General features: G+C 40.0%; 1 protein-coding gene across 8 annotated transcripts in view; it reads left to right on the forward strand.

Annotated features, from left to right (window-relative positions):
* lars2 (leucyl-tRNA synthetase 2, mitochondrial) overlaps nucleotides 1-20,782 on the forward strand; it is a 131,593-nt gene that overhangs the window by 4,207 nt on the left and 106,604 nt on the right. For all 8 annotated transcript variants that reach the window (XR_010020702.1, XM_063069315.1, XM_063069319.1 and 5 more), the window contains 6 exons: nucleotides 1,290-1,540; nucleotides 3,226-3,354; nucleotides 10,613-10,704; nucleotides 16,853-16,913; nucleotides 17,932-18,021; nucleotides 20,404-20,547. Coding sequence is in view for 7 of the 8 variants with exons in the window: in XM_063069315.1 (XP_062925385.1) it covers nucleotides 1,307-1,540; nucleotides 3,226-3,354; nucleotides 10,613-10,704; nucleotides 16,853-16,913; nucleotides 17,932-18,021; nucleotides 20,404-20,547 (750 nt within the window). In the remaining variant the exon portion in view is untranslated. The remainder of the gene's footprint in view (nucleotides 1-1,289; nucleotides 1,541-3,225; nucleotides 3,355-10,612; nucleotides 10,705-16,852; nucleotides 16,914-17,931; nucleotides 18,022-20,403; nucleotides 20,548-20,782) is intronic.

Raw genomic sequence — 20,782 nt, forward strand, 5'->3', positions numbered from 1 at the left:
AAACAGTCAACATTTTGGGAGTCTTGGCCGGAAATGTCAACTGCTTATTCTTCTCCATAGATTCTGCCTGGCTTGCTGAGTTCCTCCAACATTTTGTGTTAGTTGCTCAAGATTTCTAGCAGCCACAGAATCTCTTGTCTTTAAAATTCAGAAAACAGATGTGTTTTAAATTAGAGAGAGAGGAAGGGGTGGAGGGACAGAATGAATGTCAGTGATAGGGTGCTGACTGAAGTTGTCAAGGTAATCCATTAGTCTTGTGAGACCATGGATCTGCACCTGAACAGTCTTCACTCTCCAGGGTGCAGGCCTGGGCGAGGTTGTATGGAAGACCAGTAGTTGCCCATGCTGCAAGTCTCCCCTCTCCACGACACCAATGTTGTCCAAGGGAAGGGCATTAGGACCAATACAGCTTGGCACCAGTGTCGTCGCAGAGCAATGTGTGATTAAGTGCCTTGCTCAAGGACACAATACGTTGCCTTGGCTGGGGTTCGAACTTACAACCTTCGGGTCGCTAGTCCAATGCCTTAACACTTGGCCATGTGCTCAGAATTACTTTAATAAAACAGTAGATAGAACAGAAAATAAAAATGAAGCCAAAGTCTAGTCACATCTGTGGAAAAGGAGATTAAAGCGGGAGATTAAAGGGGTTATCTGAAATTGTTGAATTCAAAATTAAGTCCTGAGGGCTGTATGGACCAAGAAGAAAGATGAATAATTTATGTTGGGCAATGCTGGAAAAACGTAGGGATCCTAAGGCATCAGAATTTGTTTCAAATGAAGAATTACAATGATGGGGAGCTCATTTCCTGCAAGGACAGGGTATTCTAAAGGGACCATTTTCTCTGTCAATCTCATGTCTGCTTTTTCATTTCCACCAACCATTCCCCGGACCACTTTTCTATGCAGCAGCTGAAGGTTCAGAACCTGTCCTTTCATAGCTTCCTTTCCTATCTTTCAGAGGTTCAGGCAATCCCTCCAGGTGAAGCACGATTCACTTGGATTTCTCCCGCTTTAGTGGATTACAATTAGTGCTCATGATCTAGCCCTCTGTCCTTAGAGAACCGGATGCAAATTAGATGGCCTATTTTTAAAAACATTTTTGTTTAGTGAGTGCTTTCCATGTCCTATTCCTTTCTCCAACAGTTGTTTATCTGATATCCGCTTAAATTTATCAAAGTGTTCCCTACTGATATCCTCTTAAATTTATCAAAGTGTTCCCTACAAGTAATCCTAGTGATAGTGAGGTTGCATTTTTTCCTGCATTGATAATTTGTATTTGATTTTTAAAGGCTCCTGATTTGTAAAGATGAAGGGTGTCTTGCGGATGTTGAGCCGTCCTGCCTGCTGCTTGACGAGACCTATTTGTGGGTGGCACTGTTTACTGAAGCAAAATGGAAGACAAGCACTGGGATGCAACAGAAATATTTACAGTGAGACAGGAATGTGGGAGAGGGACTATCGACCCCAGACTCGAAAAAGTGTAGAAGGATATTGGCATTCAAGAATAAAGGAACAATTTCAAATTATTTCTGAAACTGATGTAAGTATTTCATTTTCACGGAGAAACATACAAAATGTTTCTGGAGTTGTGTCTGGTGCTCTCGATACAGCCTCTACATTGGTGAGACCTGTTGTAAATTGGGGCACCGCTTCATCGAACACCTCCACTCCATCTGCCAAAGTGAAACTTCCTGATGGCCCAACATCTTAATTTCCATTTCCCATTCCTGTTCCAACATGTCAGTCCATGGCCCCCTCTGGTGCAATGATGAGGCCACTCTCAGAGTGGAGGAGCAACACCTTATATTCTATCTGGCTAGTCTCCAACCTGATGGCATGAATGTCAATTTCTTCTTCCAGTAAAAACAAAAATTCCCTCCCCCTTCCCTCTTCTATTACGCACTCGAGCTTACTACCTCTTCTCACCTGCCTGTTACCTCCCCCTGGGTCCCCTCCTCCTTCCCTTTCTCCTGTGGTCCACTCTCCTCTCCTATCAGATTCCTTCCTTTCCAGCCCTTTACCTTTCCTACCCATCTACCTTCACCTTTCACCTTCTAGCTATTCTCCTTCCCTCCCCGAACCGTTTTATTCTGGTATCTTCCCTATTCCTTTCCGGTCCTGAGGAAAGGTCTCAGTTGGAAATGTCAACTATTTGCTCATTTCCATGAGTGTTATCTGACCTGCTGAGGTCCTCCAGCATTTTGTGTGTGTTGATACAGAATGTTTGCAGGTTTGAAGCACAATCATGTGTCAAACTGAGATTAAGATAGGAAAGAACATAGAAGGAAGAATAGTGATTCAGCTCCTAGAATCTGAAGCATGTGCTGTAAATGAAGGGCTTGCCAGTTGCATTCAACTCCTGAAATTTCTCTGTTCTTGATGAATAATGTACCAATGTGTAGGCTATTCTACCAAGCCTTACCAGATATGGACTGTGCAAAAGACAAAGATCCATTTAAGATGAAATATAAAGCAAAAAGTGCTTAAAACACTTAGCAAGTTGGACATGTAGAAGGAACAAAGTAAACATTTCAGGTTATCGGCTTTTCATCACAACTGAGAAATATTACAAACAAAACACTTCAGTTACAGAAAAGGTGGCGTGGGGTAGACGGGGGAAGAGCTGATTGGATGATCACTTTGCAGAACAGCTCACTTCAGACCCTAAAAGTAACCACAAACTTCCAGTTGCTTGTCACTTCAATCTTCTATTCCACTTTGACCTTTGTTCTTGGCCTCTGGTACTGTCCTAATGAAGGTTGAAATAATTTTGCAGATTAGCACCTCATCTTCAGACTTGGTGCATTACATCTTTCAGGATTCAACACTGAATTCAAGAGTTTCGCAGATTATCAGCATTCTGGTTTGTACACTACCTCCAGCATTCATTGATTTTTCAGTTATTGTTTTAAGTTAATGACCTTTTTACAGCAGAACATGTTCAACTAGATTTATTTTAAGTTTTGACTAACTGAGGGTTTGGCTTTGATTTAAATAGGATTTATCTATTTATTTGGCTTATGGACTTGATTGAAAATTGCAGTTGTGACTAATGTTATCAGATGAGGTGCTCCAAGTTAAATAGGTATATATAATATAATGTCTTTGCATTTTCTATCATGGTAATTTTATAATCTACATGCTGTTACTAGCTTCCACTGAAGCTTTATAAGCTTAAAACAGAGTTATTGTTGTTTAATATTTCATGCATTATTTTTCTCACAGAAATCAAAGCCAAAGTGTTATGTGCTTTCGATGTTCCCATATCCTTCTGGGAAGCTCCACATGGGGCATGTTCGAGTGTACACCATCAGTGACACCATGGCTCATTTCCAGAGAATGCGTGGATATCAGGTAATTTGATTGCTTTAGAATATCTGTCTGGTTTAAAATGGTAACAGCAGTTTGCATGTTTATTTGGAGATATTGCCATTTGTCATTTTCAGCCTGTAGGGAGATAAAGGAGCGATCCTTCTTGATCACTTGTTAAAACTTATATGATCACACCCAACAGATTAGTCAAAACATACCAATTTACTGACCTCATCATTTATGGTTTCTCATGATCTAATCTTTCCACCCCCCTGCATTTTAAAACAGGTTTGATTTATAAATTTTAGTACTTCTTATGAAAGTTCCTTGACCTGATATATATATATTTTATTTAAATATTAAATAAATTTAATAAATAAATTTATTTATATATTTCTCTCTCTACATATGCTGTGCAAACCTGCTGAACACTTCAAGCATTTCTCTTTCAGGTTATTAGAGTTTGCCCTTTTCTGCTTTTCAGCTCACGTTGTATTAGTGTGACATTTCTACTTTTGCACTGACATATATGTTGCCCAACTGTCCTCCTATTTCTATAATTTTGTTTCAAGAGTACTGATTAATGCAAATGAATTGCTTATCCAGTTCGCTAATCATCTTATCTCAAACAACTTGGTTTTAAATTCAAGCTATAACGAGGATATAGCATGGGAACTGGTTTCTCCATCCAGAGTCCATACTGACCATCAAGCACCGGTTCACAATAATCCTATGTAAATACCATTTTGTTGTCCCCACCCTCCCTTCAACTCCTCCAAGTTTACACCACTCATTTTACAGTGGTCAGTTAACCTATCAGTCTGCATATCTTTGGGATATGGAAGGAAGCCAGAGCTCCCAGAGTAACAGTGAGTATGTGCAAACTGCAGGGAGGCAGCAGAATTGAACCCAGTGCTGTAAGCAGTGGCTCTACTGCTGTGCCACGTAATTTATTGTTATATTGCTTTTGTTAGCCTTTCCTAAATGTGCAAGTGTCATCTAGAGTTGTTAGTAATTAATCACCGCTGTTTTTCTGAAATCTCCCTTTAATTTATACATCCCTATTATTGCGATGAGTCTAGACGCTGACTAATCCCTGCACAATGTCCAATAGTTCTCTGATTTCACCCCTGACTGATGTCAGCAGAGCAGATCACCAGCCTGAGACATTGTTCTGAAATAGCGTCTCTCCACAAAGCTGAAAATAACTGATATAATTAGATAAGTCTGTCAAGACAGAGGCTTCAAAAATACTTCATTGTTGAAATATTCTCCACTTTGCAAATGTCTTCTTCAAGCTTGACTGAATTTATATGGACTGAAATCTATATTAAAAAGACTTGAGTAAACCTTATCCAGGTAATGTGCTAGGAAAATATCCAACTAATTGGCAATTAATACAAATGGGGTGATAGCATTATAAAAGACATTGTGAAAAGGAAAGTAAATGTATTAGATTTGGCAGTATCTGTTTAAAAAAAAGGTAACCATATATTACAAGATTCCACAATCTTAAATAAAAAGCTAAAGTTTTAAGATTATCTAATGTCATTTGCAGTACATAAATGTAGTTGAGAATGAAATCTTTGTTACCCTGGATCCAATGCAGCACAAACAAACACAATAAGATAAGGAACACAGTAATAAGCAAAACACCTGAGGAGAAGGATGGGTCCATTCATCCTGTTCCACTCTGTGCTGGACTAAGGGTCTGTGGACAAATTCACTTTGTGGACCAGTTCCGGACGCTGTTTGTTTGCATGATTTGTTTATTTTTTCTCTCTGCACAATGTGTTTTTGATGGTCTTTAAAAATTTTTTGGGGTTTCTTTGTTTTGTGGCTGCCTGTTAGGAGACAAATGTCACAGTTGTATAATGTATACGTACTTTGATAATAGATATACTTTGAACTTTGAAATAGATAGGATAGCTTATTTGATAGAGTAATTGTATGTCCATGAAGTGATGCTAGACACAGGACCATCTGTACTAAGGTGACTCTGACAGGAAATGATAAAGTAGTGGTGGTGGGGGTGGGTTAGTGGTTGGAGGTGTTGATCAGCTTTACTGCTTGGGGAAAGTAACTGTTTTTGAGTAACTGCTGGTCCGGACACAGATGCTACGTAATCTTTTCCCTGATGGGGGTGGGACAAACAGTTCTTGAGCAACGTGGGTGGCAAATACCCAGGGTATTTGCAGTCAACTGATTTTCAAATTTCTTGGCAGATGTAGCAAAGTACAATTTATGTTATTTTAGATATACCAGCCAGTGGTGTTATGGTGTCCATATTGGACTACGAGGTCAGTGGTCCCGGGTTCGAATCCAGCCAGCACCTTGCATGCTTTCTATCCATGCTGGGTTGAGCAAATGCTAAAGAAATGGCAAGGTTGCCTCCTGATAAGTGCAGAGAGGAACAACAAAAACAATATTACAATTGAATTGTGATCTCTCCCTTTTATTAATTTCTCAGGAGACAGATTCTCCTCTGACAACTTCTACAAACCCACAGATTCCCAGTTTCCTCAACTACAACTCTTGCCACTCTGTCTCTTGCATGGGAGCAAGTCTGTTTTCTCTGTTCCTCAGAGGAAAAGATGAGGCTTTCCACTCCTGGTCATCTGACATGTCTTTCTTTTGAAAATGAGGTCTCCCCCTCCAGTGTTTTGATGCAACCCTCACACAGATTGCATCTATTTCCCATATGTCTGTCCTCACCGCACTCCCGCCAACCCAGACATAGCAGAGATAGGTCCTCACCTATCACCACATGAGCCTGTGGAGCAAACATATTCTCTGCAACTTCCACAATCTCCATATGGATTCCTTCACCAGGCCCTTCTTACCCCTCCCCTCCCCCTTTCACGGGGTCGCTCTTTCCGTAACTCCCTTGCCCACTCACCCCTCCTCACCGATCCTCCTCCAGGCCCTTTTCCCTGCAATCACGCTAAGTGTTGCACCAGCCCCTGCACCTCCTCCATCAACACCATTCAGGGCTCTAAACAGTCATTCGCATGTGAATTCATCAGTGTCACTCATTGCACCCAGGCAATCTCTTCTGCATTGGTGAGGTCCAAGGCAACCTGCAGGAAGTGGTGTCATCGAGTTTGCTTTATCAGTCAAAATCTCCCAGTGGCCAGCTATTTTAATGCATCTTCCCATTCACATGCAGTCATGTCTGACCACAACCTCGTCTACTATCGGGTTGAGATGATACACAGATTAGAGGAACACCATCTCATATTCAACTTTGGTAGTTTGACTTGACAGCATCAACATCGATTTCTCTGACTTCTGGTAACCACTGCTCTCTGTTCCCCTTTTATTCCTTTATCCCACTAGCCCCATTACCCTATTTTTTTTTCTTTCCTCTGACTTCTTTATCTACCCATCATTCACACATTCCCCCCTCTGTTTCCCTTCCTCACCTCCTTCCTTTGATTAGATGGGTCGCTGTCCTCTCCAGTCAGATTCCATCTGCTTCAGTCCTTTGTCACCTCCACCTATCACCTCGCAGCTTCTTACATCATTCCTGTCACCCCCATCCTCCCCTCTCTTACGTCTCATTCCACCTCTTCTCCCCACCTTTTTGTACTGGCTTTGCCCCTCGGCCTCTCTTCCTTTCCAGTTCTGATGAAGGGTCTCAGCTTGAAATGGCAACTGTCCATTTTCCCCTGTAGCTGAAGTCTGACTTGCTGGGTTCCTCAAGTATTTTATGTGTTGTTTCAGTACAATTGAATCTTTTTAATGATACTATTGGAAACTAAAACTAAATGCCAGAATCTACAAGAAATGCAGAAGGATGGCTAAAATACAGCAGAATCATTGGAACATTCCCAAGCTGCTGTAATTACTAAACACAATCAGATTTTCCCTTCTTGCCCTAACTTCTGCATACTGCGTATGTAAATTCATTCCCCAACTAATCTATTTTGCCTTTAGTAGGTTGTCCACAGCAGAAGTTCAAACCTTTATGTTATTTGAAAACCTTCATTTTTTAACTGAAGTGAAAAGCCCATAGTTCTCCCAGCCTTTGCATAACAGAGGATTTTTAAAGCTGGTTTTATCCAGTAACCCTTTTCAGAACCACTGCTTTCCCGCTCTGTAGGTTGGCCAAAGCTGGGCACAGTATCACAAAAACAAGAAAATCTGCAAACGCTGGAAATCCAAAGCAACAGACACAAAATGCTGGAAAAATGCGGCAGGCTAGGAGCGTCTATGGAAAAGAGTAAGCAGTTAACCTTTTGGGCTGAGACCCTTCACCAGGATGAGGGGTCTCGGCCTGAAGCATCGAGGTCTTGGCCCGAAACTCTCGACTGTTTGCTCTTTACCATTGATGCCTCCTGGCCTGCTGAATTCCTCCAGCATTTTGTCTGGGCACAATATTTTTTAATGTGGTCTGACAATCATTAGGAAGAATAGGAGGAAGAATAATCTTTCTATTACTTTGTTCCACAATGCATCTTTGCATATTAGCTCTACCAGTAGCCCGTATAATTGGATATGGAAATTATAGTGACTCATACACTATAGCCTCAAGTCTTTCCTTCCTTCTTCCCTCAGCAGCTTTAGTTTGCTTTATATTTAATAAACCAGCTTGGAGACGGGCCTTGCCATAATCTTGCTGTTAAATTTATCTATGCTGAAAGCCAATTAACACATGCAGATCCATTTTCCATTCTCACATCTAGCATTGCCTGTATTCTGTCCTGATCACATACGCTCCCAGTAGCTGCACACATCTTTCATGCCTCCTTATAGTTTCTGCCAGTATTTCGGCTATTTGTTCCTCCTTTTCCTTCCACAAAATGCATTACCAGATTAATGTGCACTTTATCAATGGACGATCCACATTGGCCTGTATTATGCTGTAGGTTTTCTGTGTTTCTGTGTTCTGTGTTTCTAAATTAGTAAAGTAAAGGCATCCATTAGTCTTGCGAGACCATGGATCTGCGCCTGGAAAGTCTTCAGTCTCCAGGGCGCAGGCCTGGGCAAGGTTGTATGGATGACAGGCAGTTGCTGTTCTAAACTACTGATAAGTATAAGGCACAGTAGCTCTCCTCTGATTTTTGCTGGACTCCACATGCAGTTGCTCCTCACATAAAACCTCTGGAGATCTGTTGAATTCACAAGAAAGAAGAATCTGGTTTCATATCTAGCCCAGTATTTGATTAACAATCTCAAAAGCTTGGACCCTTCTGTTCATGTTTGTGGGGCAAACGAACCAAGGTCTCCAAGAAGCATAAACCATGGGAACATAGCCTGCAAAACAGAGATCATTTTCTGTCATTCTGAATTCTGCAACCCAATTTATCATGAGTTTACTATTACAAATGTGAACTACTTATTGCATGAGAGCACCAACTGTTAATGCACAGTGAGTAACATGGCATCATCTTCAATAATGGGGATTAATATCAAGCAGGCCATTTGATATCTCTGACGTATTTTAGGATTCTGCAGAAATAATAACAACAGAAAGGAAAGCAGCCTGAAGGTACGTGAGGGCAATAAGAACAAAGTCCAAATGATAAATAATACTTAAGATAGTATATAAATCTCCACCTAAAATTAAATATTATAGGCAATAAAACCAAACTAATTAACAAAAGCAAATGCTTAATAAGTTTATTAAATATAACAAAAACAGAAGGGAGGACATAATCTCAAAAGGTTTTATGGGCATTTTTTACACTGATTGCTAATATTGTCTGTTGTAAATAGCCTTAAGTATTTTTAACCATCTTTTTAGTAATTACCATACTTGTTTAGGCAGTTATCTCTGGAGATAGTACCGGACCTAACGTGATTTATAAAATACGTGATGTAAGTAAATAATAAAGGGTATCTATTCAGTGGCAAAACAGAATTGTCTTGTTCGAAATCTCAAACAAGTTTTCCTTCCTTGAGAAAGAGATCAGTTGTCTTTCCGATTTCTGAGGTCTTGTGCTGTGGTATTTGGTAGAAAGCAACACAAAAAGGGGGAGGACAAAAAAATCATCTTAAAAAAAAGTTCTCTTATCCCTTGGCATCTCTTCTGGGATCAATCTAACCAGCAGAACACTGCTGTACCATTCTCACAGAACCCCAGGACAATAACATAAGTAAATGAGAAGGCCTTTTACATTATCTTCAAACCAAATGATAAATTCAGGTCTGTAAATGAGGGTGCTTGGAAATTCAACAACTTCTGATCCTGGCTGTGTTATCAAACTTTGTTTAATATACAGCAATTTCGGACATTTTACTATCTAAATGCAGGTTCTTGTTCAGCAACTAAGGTTGCTGAGATCTCAATAGAGCAGGATGTTCAAAGGGAAGTAAGAGCCATATCTGATGATCTAGGAAGAATAACACATCCAGCGATGAAAAGTAACCTGGAAGAATTAGATAATGTAAGCTCCCGTCGCTTGGCTACTGTGAATACCCTGGGCAGGCATTACTTCGAATTGCCATGGAAATTTTACCTGTAGGTTTCGATTTATAGGACTATGAGCTCTTCTCTGCATGTTCTCTGAATTGAAACACATATAGATGAAATTAATGTTCAGCAAATTATCATCCCTTATTAATAGAGAATCAGTATGCAACTGTATAATAGTTGTCTTGCAAAAATAAAAGACATCCAAGCATAGAAATGTTCCTGGATTTGAATTCCTGTGCATGCAGAAGAAACACTGATCATACCATAAAGTTACAAAATGCAACTTAGAAAAAAATTTTAATTTCTTTTAAGCCAACTTTTAAATTTCATCTTAAAAAATCCTTTGAGCTTGTAAAAAATGTTTTCATAAGATATTGGTATCACCATCAATATTAGAGTTTGTTATCCATCCTTCATTGCTCCTGAACTGTCTCATTTCTTTGAGTATGGAGTCCAATAAAGATCAGAGTGAGCTGCGGCATATTTCCTTCCCTGAAGCATGTCAGTGAACCACATGGGTTTTTATAACAATCTACAAGTGTTTTAGCTAATATTACTGACTCCTGTTTTCCTTTCTTAATTAGCCGGAACAGGTTGTCTTTCTAATCTTTTGAAAAAGACTTATTCAAAGTACATTTATTATCAAAGTATGTATACAGAATATAACTCTGAGATTCATCCTTCCACAGGCAGAAGAATATCTTAGCAATGAGAGGCTGTTAAAAGTACTAGTCTTTGACTGTGAACTTCACAGACCACTGCAAATACATGCATTACTAAATAACAATAAGAGGGGACTACGTGTCTTCATAATCTAAAAAGAAAAACATATTTATGTTATTAAGAGGAAGGTGTGTAGCCTGGTTGTCTCATTTGCAGGTCTTGCATCCAATGGGATGGGATGCTTTTGGCTTGCCAGCGGAAAATGCTGCAATTGAGCGTGGCTTGGATCCAGAAGAGTGGACAAAAAGGTAAGGCAAGGGAGTACATTCGCATGATTCTGCAAATGTACACAGCTGAACTATTTCATTATTTCTTTTTTATATTAGAATAATATCCAGTATATTGTTCTTGGAGGTGTGGTAAAACACTGTCACCCTGAAACACTGCTGTCTCTCAGGCAAAGGCTCTCCCACAGCAATGTTAGGTATGGCTTTTGGGTATATTTATCCTGCAGCTGTGATGAAATGGCAATGCATTTCCAAATCATGATGGTGCACGTCTGTTGGGGGTTGGGGAGGAATTTGCTGTCCATTTATTAGTCATGCCAGTCAGTAGAGGTTGCAGCTTTTGGAAGTTGCTGTTGCAGTAGCCTTGATAATAATAGTGCAGATGCGTTTATAGTGAAGCCAAACATACAAAAGAAGAATATTACAAAAAACAAAATAACTTTGGGGAAAATTGAAATAAAAAACAGAAAATGCCCGGGATACGTAGCATATGAGTCAGCATTGTGGAAAGAGAGGCAGAGTTCTGATGAAAGTTAACTTCATTTTCTACACAGATGCTGCTAATCATATTGAGAATCTTTTACAATTTCTGTTTTTTTATTGGAAATATAAAGAAAGAAGGGTTAGAGCATATTTGTGTGAGCATAGACTCTAATTTATTCATATAAACTTTAAAAATATTCACCTAAATGTTTAAATTAATATTTTTTAAGGTTATATGACTAAATTGGGGTGGTGTAGCGATTAGCGTGCACTATTACAGTTCAGGGTGTTTTGGAATTTGGAGTTCAATTCTGGCACCATTCTGTCAGGAATCTCTGTATGTCCTCCCTGTGCAATGTGTGGGTTTCCCCCAGGTGCTCAGGTTTCCTGGCACAGTCCAAAGACCTACCTGGTCCCATGTTTAGGTTAGGGTTAATTGGGGTTGTGGGCTTGCCGAGGCAGCATGGCTGGAAGGACCGCAAGGGCCTACTCCGCACGATCACTAAATAAATAAATACATACTATGCTAGGCTGAATGTGTTGTTTCTCTGTTATGAATTCTGTGTAATATACCGAAAATTTATCCCCTGCCCATTCAACGATGAAGACTTCTGCTTTTAAGAACTCAAATCGTCTGTGGCTACAAAAGATGCTCATTCCTTGGTTGGAGTCCTTTCACATGCACTTGTCAGTTGTGTTGCATTTTGGCTGTGTGGCAAAATCATTTCCTTGAGATGCTATCTTAACTTCAATACAGGTTTGGTAGAGTTTGTATTTCTTCACAAGTGATGCTACTGCCTTGCTGTTGAAAGAAGGTGATCTGGATAAGTTAGTACAGCATAGCAGTTTGTATAACTCTATTACAGCACCAGCGACCTGGGGTCAATTCCCGCCATTCTCTGTAAGAAATCGGTATGCTCTGTCTGTGACAGCATGGGTTTCCTTCACATCCCAAAGAAGTACAGGTTCATTGGTCACATGGGGGTAATTGGATGGTGTGAGCTCATTGGGTCAGAGTGGCCTTGTTACCATGCTATATATCTGAAGAAGTATGTCAAGGCCTTGCTGATGTGCTGCTTTAATTTACATTTTAGTGATTTTTTAAAAATGTTTATATGAATAAATCAGAGTCAGGTTTACTATCACCAGCATGTGTCATGAAATTTGTTAACTTAGCAGCAGCAGCAGCAGTTCAATGCAATACATAATACAGAAGGAAAAAAAAAGTAAATCAATTACATTATACGCATATTTTATAGATTAAAATCATGCAAAAAACAAAAATAATATATATTAGAAAAGGGAGGTAGTGTTCAAGGATTCAATTTTCCATTTGGGAATCGAATGGCAGAGAGGAAGAAGCAGTTTCTGAATCACTGCAAACACGAGGAAATCTGCAGATGCTGGAATTTCAAGCAACACACATAAACAAAAAATTGCTGGTGAACGCAGCAGGCCAGGCTGCATCTCTAGGAAGAGGTACAGTCGACATTTCGGGCCGAGACCCTTCGTCAGGACTAACTGAAAGAAAAGATAGTAAGAGATTTGAAAGTGGGAGCGGGAGGGGGAGATCCGAAATGATAGGGGAAGACAGGAGGGGGAGGGATGGAGCCAAGAGCTGGACAGTTGATTGGCAAAAGGGATACGAGAGGATCATGGGACAGGTGGCCTACAGAGAAAGAAAGGAGGTGGGGGAGTCCCAGAGGATGGGCAAGGGGTATAGTGAGAGGGACAGAGGGAGAAAAAGAGAGAGAGAAAAAAAAGTATAATAATAAATAAATAACGGATGGGGTATGAAGGGGAGGAGGGGCATTAACGGAAGTTAGAGACGTCAATGTTCATGTCATCAGGTTGGAGGCTACCCAGACGGAAGATGAGGTGTTGTTCCTCCAATCTGAGTGTGGCTTCATCTTGACAGTAGAGGAGGCCGTAGATAGACATATCAGAATGAGAATGGGACGTGGAATTAAAATGTGTGGCCACTGGGAGATCCTGCTTTCTCTGGTAGAGAGAGCGTAGGTGTTCAGCGAAACGGTCTCCCAGCCTGCGTCGGGTCTCGCCAATATATAGAAGGCCACATCGGGAGCACTGGACGCAGTAGACATTCCTTCCAGGTGAGGCGGCACTTCACCTGTGAGTCGGCTGGGGTGATATACTGCGTCTGGTGCTCCCGATGCGGCCTTCTATATATTGGCGAGACCCGACGCAGACTGGGAGATCGTTTCGCTGAACACCTACGCTCTGTCCGCCAGAGAAAGCAGGATCTCCCAGTGGCCACACATTTTAATTCCACGTCCCATTCCCATTCTGATATGTCTATCCACGGCCTCCTCTGCTTTCAAGATGAAGCCACACTCAGGTTGGAGGAACAACACCCTATATTCCATCTGGGTAGCCTCCAACCTGATGGCATGAACATTGACTTCTCTAACTTTCGTTAATGCCCCACCTCCCCGTCATACCCCATCTGTTACAAACCCCATTTCCAGAAAAGTTGGGATATTTTCCAAAATGCAACAAAAACAAAAATCTGTGATATGTTAATTCACGTGAACCTTTATTTAACTGACAAAAGTACAAAAAAAAAGATTTTCAATAGTTTTACTGACCAACTTAATTGTATTTTGTAAATATACACAAATTTAGAATTTGATGGCTGCAACACACTCAACAGAAGTTGGGACAGAGTTAAAATAAGATTGAAAAGTGCACAGAATATTCAAGTAACACCGGTTTGGAAGACTCCACATTAAGCAGGCTAATTGGTAGCAGGTGAGGTATCATGACTGGGTATAAAAGTAGCGTCCATCAAAGGCTCAGTCTTTGCAAACAAGGATGGGTCGTGGCTCACCCGTTTGTGCCAAAATTCGTGAGAGAATTGTTAGTCAATTATAGTCACCTGGGCTCGGGAGTACTTCGGAAAACCATTGTCACTCAACACAGTCCGCCGCTGCATCCAGAAATGCAACTTGAAACTATACTATGCAAGGAGGAAGCCGTACATCAACTCTATGCAGAAACGCCGGTGAGTTCTCTGGGCCCGAGCTCAACTCAGATGGACCGAAAGACTGTGGAACCGTGTGCTGTGGTCAGATGAGTCCACATTTCAGCTAGTGTTTGGAAAAAACGGGCGTTGAGTTCTCCGTGCCAAAGATGAAAACAACCATCCAGATTGTTATCAGCGAAAGGTGCAAAAGGCAGCATCTGTTGATGGTATGGGGGTGCATCTGTGCCCATGGTGTGGGTGAGTTGCATGTATGTGAAGGTACCATTGACTCTGAGGCGTATATTAGGATTTTAGAGAGACATATGTTGCCATCAAGGCGACGTCTCTCCCTGGGACGTCCATGCTTATTTCAGCAGGACAATGCCAGACCACATTCTGCACGGGCTACAACAGCGTGGCTTTGTAGACACAGAGTGCGTGTGCTTGACTGGCCTGCTGCCAGTCCAGATCTATCTCCTATTGAAAATGTATGGAGCATCATGAAGAGGAGAATCAGACAACGGAGACCACGGACTGTTGAGCAGCAAAAGTCTTATATCAAGCAAGAATGGACAAAATTTTCAATTGCAAATCTACTACAATTAGTATTCTCAGTTCCAAAATGATTAAAAAGTGTTATTAAAAAAAAAGGTGATGTAACACAATGGTAAACACGCCTCTGTCCCAACTTTTGTTGAGTGTGTTGCAGCCATCAAATTCTAAATTTGTGTATGTTTACAAAATACAATTAAGTTGGTCAGTAAAGCTATTGAAAATCTTTTCTTTGTACTTTTGTCAGTTAAATAAAGGTTCACGTGAATTAACATATCACAGATTTTTGTTTTTATTGCATTTTGGAAAATATCCCAACTTTTTTGGAAATGGGGTTTATTTATTTATTATTATTATATATTTTTTTCTCTCTCTCTTTCTCCCTCTGTCCCTCTCACTATACTGCTTGCCCATCCTCTGGGATTCCCCCCCCCCCTTTTTTTCTCCCTTGGCCTCCTGTCCTATGATCCTCTCATATCTCTTTTGCCAATCAACTTTCCAGCTCTTGGCTCCATCCCTCCCCCTCCTGTCTTCTCTTATCATTTTGGATCTCCCCCTCCCCCTCCCACTTTCAAATGTCTTACTATCTCTTCTTTCAGTTAGTCGTGATGAAGGGTCCCGGCCCGAAACATCGACTGTACCTCTTCCTATAGATGTGCCTGGCCTGCCGCGTTCACCAGCAATTTTTTTTATGTGTGTTTCCTGAATCACTGAGTGCGTGCCTTCAGGCTTCTGTACCTCCTATCTGGTGGTAACAGTGAGAAAAGGGCATGCTCTGTGTGCTGGAAGTCCTTAATAATGGACGCTGCCTTTCTGAGACACTGCTTCCTGAAGATGTCCTGGGTACTTTGTAGGCTAGTATCCAAGATGGAGCCGACTAAATTATTGTAACTTATTGCAATGTTGCAACTGGATTTGAAGGACAACGTAACTTCTTAATATTTTCAACAGGGTCTGTTTAGCTTAATATTATGTGTGGAATCTAATATTACTAAGATGGTCTTGGGATTCAGAAACTTGACAGCAATATATGTAGATGTAAGCTGAACACAAATCTGCAGATGATTCCATCATGTGGTGGGCTAAAGATAAAAGGCAAGGAAAGGTTCAACTTGTACTTTCGGGAAGCTCTGAAGATAATTGGATAAGGGAGAGGGAGAATGTTAAAGATGTTTATAATATGTCTGCACTAAAACAGTATATTCCCCCAAGAGAGCACTTTTTCATGAAATTAAATAACTTTTAAGATTTTTATATTTCCAGAGGGTACCAGGAACTATTATGCTTATTGAAAGGTTGTATTCCATAGCAGTAACCCACTGATTAAGAAAAAAAAACTTTAAACAGCTGCTTTTGCTACTTCTACTGTACAATTTATAGTAATTTTGTGCAAGTATAGTACAATGCAAATACATAAGGTATCTCTACAAATCAGGAAACAAAGTTTTCCTTTTTCGATAATTGTCCTGTGATCCTCGAACTATTATGAAACACTTTTGGGAAAGAATCACCAATAATTCACCCATAACCTGCTTTGTGGTTCCTGAGCTTCAGTTCAACTTAAAAGGAAAAGAAAGGAAATTTATATTCGAAGGACCAACCTATGTTTTGGACTGGTCATAGTTGTGTGTTAGGTCTTCATTTTGATGTCCTTTTGCATTTCACATGGTTATCTGCCTGCAGTCTTTGTAAGATAGAGAACATCATGGGTTTAAAAAGTTCCAGAAGGAAGCGTGCTGAGTTGTCATAGTGCACTCTGTAGGTTGTTCACACTGCACCTACAGCATTGGTAGTGGGAAAGCCAAACTTGTGCCATGGATGCTGTTGAGCTATTTGAATGTTGTTGCAGTTGCCCTTAACCCTTTCAATAAACAATCTTCCCACTTTATGCTAATTTTTACATTGTAGTTAGAAGGAAGGCTGTGAGGAGTTGAGAGGTGAATGATGCACCGTAGAATTTCAAATGCTTACCTGTACTGATTTGACATCCTTGGAAATCTTTGGCTTGAAATATCGGAATCTGGGGTGTGTTGTCTCTTGGGTGCATTTTCTTGTCAGTTCCTACAATCAATAAACCTAATTGAAGTGCATCTGTATGTACACCAATAAAATATAACTAAGTGTCATTAAATATATATTTCTTTCTAGTAATATTGCACACATGAAAGAGCAACTTCATGAACTTGGACTGTGTTTTGATTGGAATAAGGTGAGTGATGACATTGGTGAGGAGTTAGTTTTGAAATTGTTTTTAAAAAATAATGAAAATCATCAAGCTAGGTTAAAAGCTACAGGGGAAACATGGGAACACATAGTAGAGCTGCTCCCTCACCCCTCTATCTACAATAGTTGTATAGTTATAAAATTGGGGGCAAAAATAATAAAGTATGTGTGATGGAATCACCACAAGGAGTGGAATCAAATAATTATCTTTCTCGATTTTCTGCCTTGTTGCCATGCTGAGTTGTGTAAATGTACTTTTTGAACTTGTTATATAACACTGATGGAGGGTAAACTGTGTAAAACCACAAACAAGTAAATAAGACATAAACAAAAACAAAAGTTTAAATATTAAAATAACCTTAAAGGACTTGCAGGACCATGGTGTTCACATATCTAGATTATCAAAGCAAGCAATTTATGGAAATCTGTTTGCAATCATAGTTAGTCCTTGGATCCATTTCTTTTTTTTTTGTATTAAATGTTTAGAATCTTAATGCTAGGGAAGGCTACAGAAGGCAGTTCCAGAATGTTATAATCTCTCTAATAATGCTAGAAATGCACACAACAAACTTAAATAGCTAACAACAAGCTTCTTGGTAGTTTTCCTGTTATATTGCTGATTGAGGGGTAAATATATCCCAGGACACCAACGTTTCTCTGTTCTTCTTTGTAATTGTGCTATGTGATGCTTTGTGTTTTCCTGAGAGATTTGAAGAAGTCTCGGTTTGACATCTCAGCCAAAAGATAATGTAACACTTCCTCAATACCGTGACAGAGTGCCAGCCTGGATTTTTATGCTAGTCACTGGAATTGATATTCAGCCTGTAACCCTCTGACTTACCACATCTCATACAGAGCTGTACAAAAAGCTAGCAGGGGTACAGTGGGCTGAATATTCTTTATTTTGTTGGAAGATTATCTTATTGTGATTGTCAAGTGCATACGTGGTCATTTAAAATAGGTTGTAATTTTGTTTTCCTATGTTTTGATCTGTTCTTTTTTAGGAAGTGACCACCAGTCAATCTGATTATTACAAGTGGACACAATTCCTCTTCCTCAAGCTGTTTGTGGCTGGCATGGCTTATCAAAAGGAAGTGAGTTGTGGTCAGATTTTATTTATTTGGCAATGAAATATGAACTTGAATTATAAGGCCCACATTTGTTGCATTCCTAAATGTTCATGCATTAGATAACTTGATGTTCTTTGTATGCTATTAATAGTCAACCACAGACAGGACTGAGAAATACTGCATTTTTCCTTCTCAAGAAGACACAAGATATGCAAAATTACGAGGGCTATAAGTAGGGTAAATGCATGCAGGCTTTTTCCACTGAGGTTGTGTGAGACTAGAACTAGAGGTCATGGGTGAAAGGTGAAATGTTTAAGGGTAACATGAGAGGGAACTTCCAGCGAACTGCCAGCGGAAGTGGTGGTGCCTGTTTGATTTCAACACTTAAGAGGAATATGGATAGGTACATGGATGGGCGCGGAATATGGAGGGCTGTGGTCTGGGTGCAGGTCGATGGGATGAGGTAGGTTAGTAGTTTGGCAGGGACTAGTTGGGTTGAAAGGCCTGTTTCTATGCTGTAGTATTCTATGGCTCTCAGATTTTATGTCTAAACCTGAATGGATGTTAACAACTGTTATATGGTAAATCATTATTGTTTTACTTTTTATTCCTGATTTACTGAATTAATAATTCTTTAGATAACATGGTGAGATTATATCATGTGGTTTTGTATCAAAATCTTCAGACAGAATATTCATTAACTTTTTCTCTTAGTTCTTATTCCAATAGAGTGAGGCAAATATTTCAAAAACATTACTCATGCAATTTGTAGCTTTGAAATCATTCAACACATCTTATTTATTGCAGAACAGATGGATGGTCTGTGACTCATTGTGATGGTATTATCTATCTTAGGGTTTATTTGTGCTATTCCTATTGGTTGCTAGTTCAGATTTTACTGAGTCTCAGTGTATGGAAATATCTGTATTAATGAGTCGTGATGTTGCCTGTTAGACACAGACACATCAAAGTGAGGAAATTGAGAATTTCATTTGAAAGTTAGGGTTCCCTGAAGGTTAACTTGCAGGTTGAGTCGGAGGTAAGGAAGGCAAATGCAATGTTAGCATTTATTTTGAGAGGACTAGAATATATAGAATATAGACTGTTGAATATTGAAAGGCCTCAGTAGAGTGGATGTGGAGAGGATGTTCCCTATGGTGCGGGAGTTTAAGACCGGAGGACACATCCTCAGAATAGAGGGGTGTCCTTTTAGAACAGAGATGAGGAGAAATTTCTTTAACCAGACAGTGGTGAATCTGTGGAATTCATTGCAATAGGCAGCTGTGGCTGCCAAGTCATTCTGTACTTTTAAGACAGAGGTTGATACGTTCTTGATTAATCAAAATCAGAATTATGTTTATTATCACTGGCATGTGATGTGAAATTTATTAACCTCAGTCAATGTTATTTAGACCAGCCATGTTATTTAGTCAATTTTGCAAATTAATCAAGATATGAAAGGATATGGGGAGAAGGCAGGAGATTGGGGCTGAGAGGGAAAAATGGATCAGCCATGATGTAATGGTAGAGTAGACTCAATGGGCCAAATAGCCTAATTCTGCTCCTATACCTTATGACCTTATGATCTTATAAAAGCAAGGTGTAATCTTGAGGTTTTATAAGGCATTGGTCAGGCCACATTTGGACTATTGTAAGCAGTTTTGGCTGCAATGTAAGAATGATGGTGCTGGCTTTGGAGAGCATGCAAAGGAGGTGTATGAGAATGATCGTGAATGAAAGGGTTAACATATGAGCTGTAGAGTGGACTTAGAGAAGATGTTTCCAATAGTTGGGAGTCTCGCGGACGAAAGGGCACAGCCTCAGAATAGAAACTCATCCCTTCTGTTGTTTGCACGATTTGTTCTTTTCTCGCACATTGGATGTGAGGTTTTCATGGATACTATTGTGTTTGTTTGTTTTGTGGGGGTCTGCAAGAAGATGAATCTCAAGGTTGTATATGGTATACATACATCACTTTGTGTGTGTTTTGCTTGGATTTCCAGCATCTGCAGATTTTCTCTTGTTTGTGATAGGAAGAACCACAAGTTTACTGATTGTTAAAACAGGAATGTTTACTTATTGATCTGGTCAATTTGTGGTGTGTTCCTATCATAGTTACTCCAGAGCCTTTGCTGAACAAGTTGTTCTGAGCAAATTCAGGACATGTCATTCTGTGCTATATAAGCTAATATTTGGTAGAATCCCAGTTTGATCTAATGCCTTGTTTCTCCCATCCCTTCTGCTTCGTTTTTCCCTCTGAAGCAACACTACTGTTTTACTTAGCAAGATAGCTTGCCATTGGCACAAGTTTGTAGTCGGTGAACTGAATTAATTGCATCCGGATAAATCCGTGAAGCTATGAATTCTGTTTTGTTGTGTTGTAAAGCAATTTCCATTACTTTTCAGGGACTCGTCAACTGGGACCCAGTGGATCAGACAGTGTTGGCAGATGAGCAGGTGGACGAAAATGGCTGCTCCTGGCGCTCTGGGGCAAAAGTTGAGCAGAAGTACCTCAAACAGTGGTTCATAAGGACAACACACTATGCTAAGGTGTGCATGTCACAGAGGCAAAGAGCTGGGCGTGCAATGTCTTCTCTCTCCTGAAATAAATAGCACAGCTGCCTTTTACATAAATTAATAGCTGTTTTCTGAATGATCACAGAAATCCTTCTTTTGGTTTGAGCAAGATAATTGTCATTGGATCATTAAATCTAGGAAGTTATACCAGTTCAATTTGTTTTAAATGATATGAATGATAATCTCGATCATAGAAAAGAGGTACAGT

Source organism: Mobula hypostoma, chromosome 17 (assembly GCF_963921235.1).
Source record: "Mobula hypostoma chromosome 17, sMobHyp1.1, whole genome shotgun sequence".
Lineage (NCBI taxonomy): Eukaryota > Metazoa > Chordata > Chondrichthyes > Myliobatiformes > Myliobatidae > Mobula > Mobula hypostoma.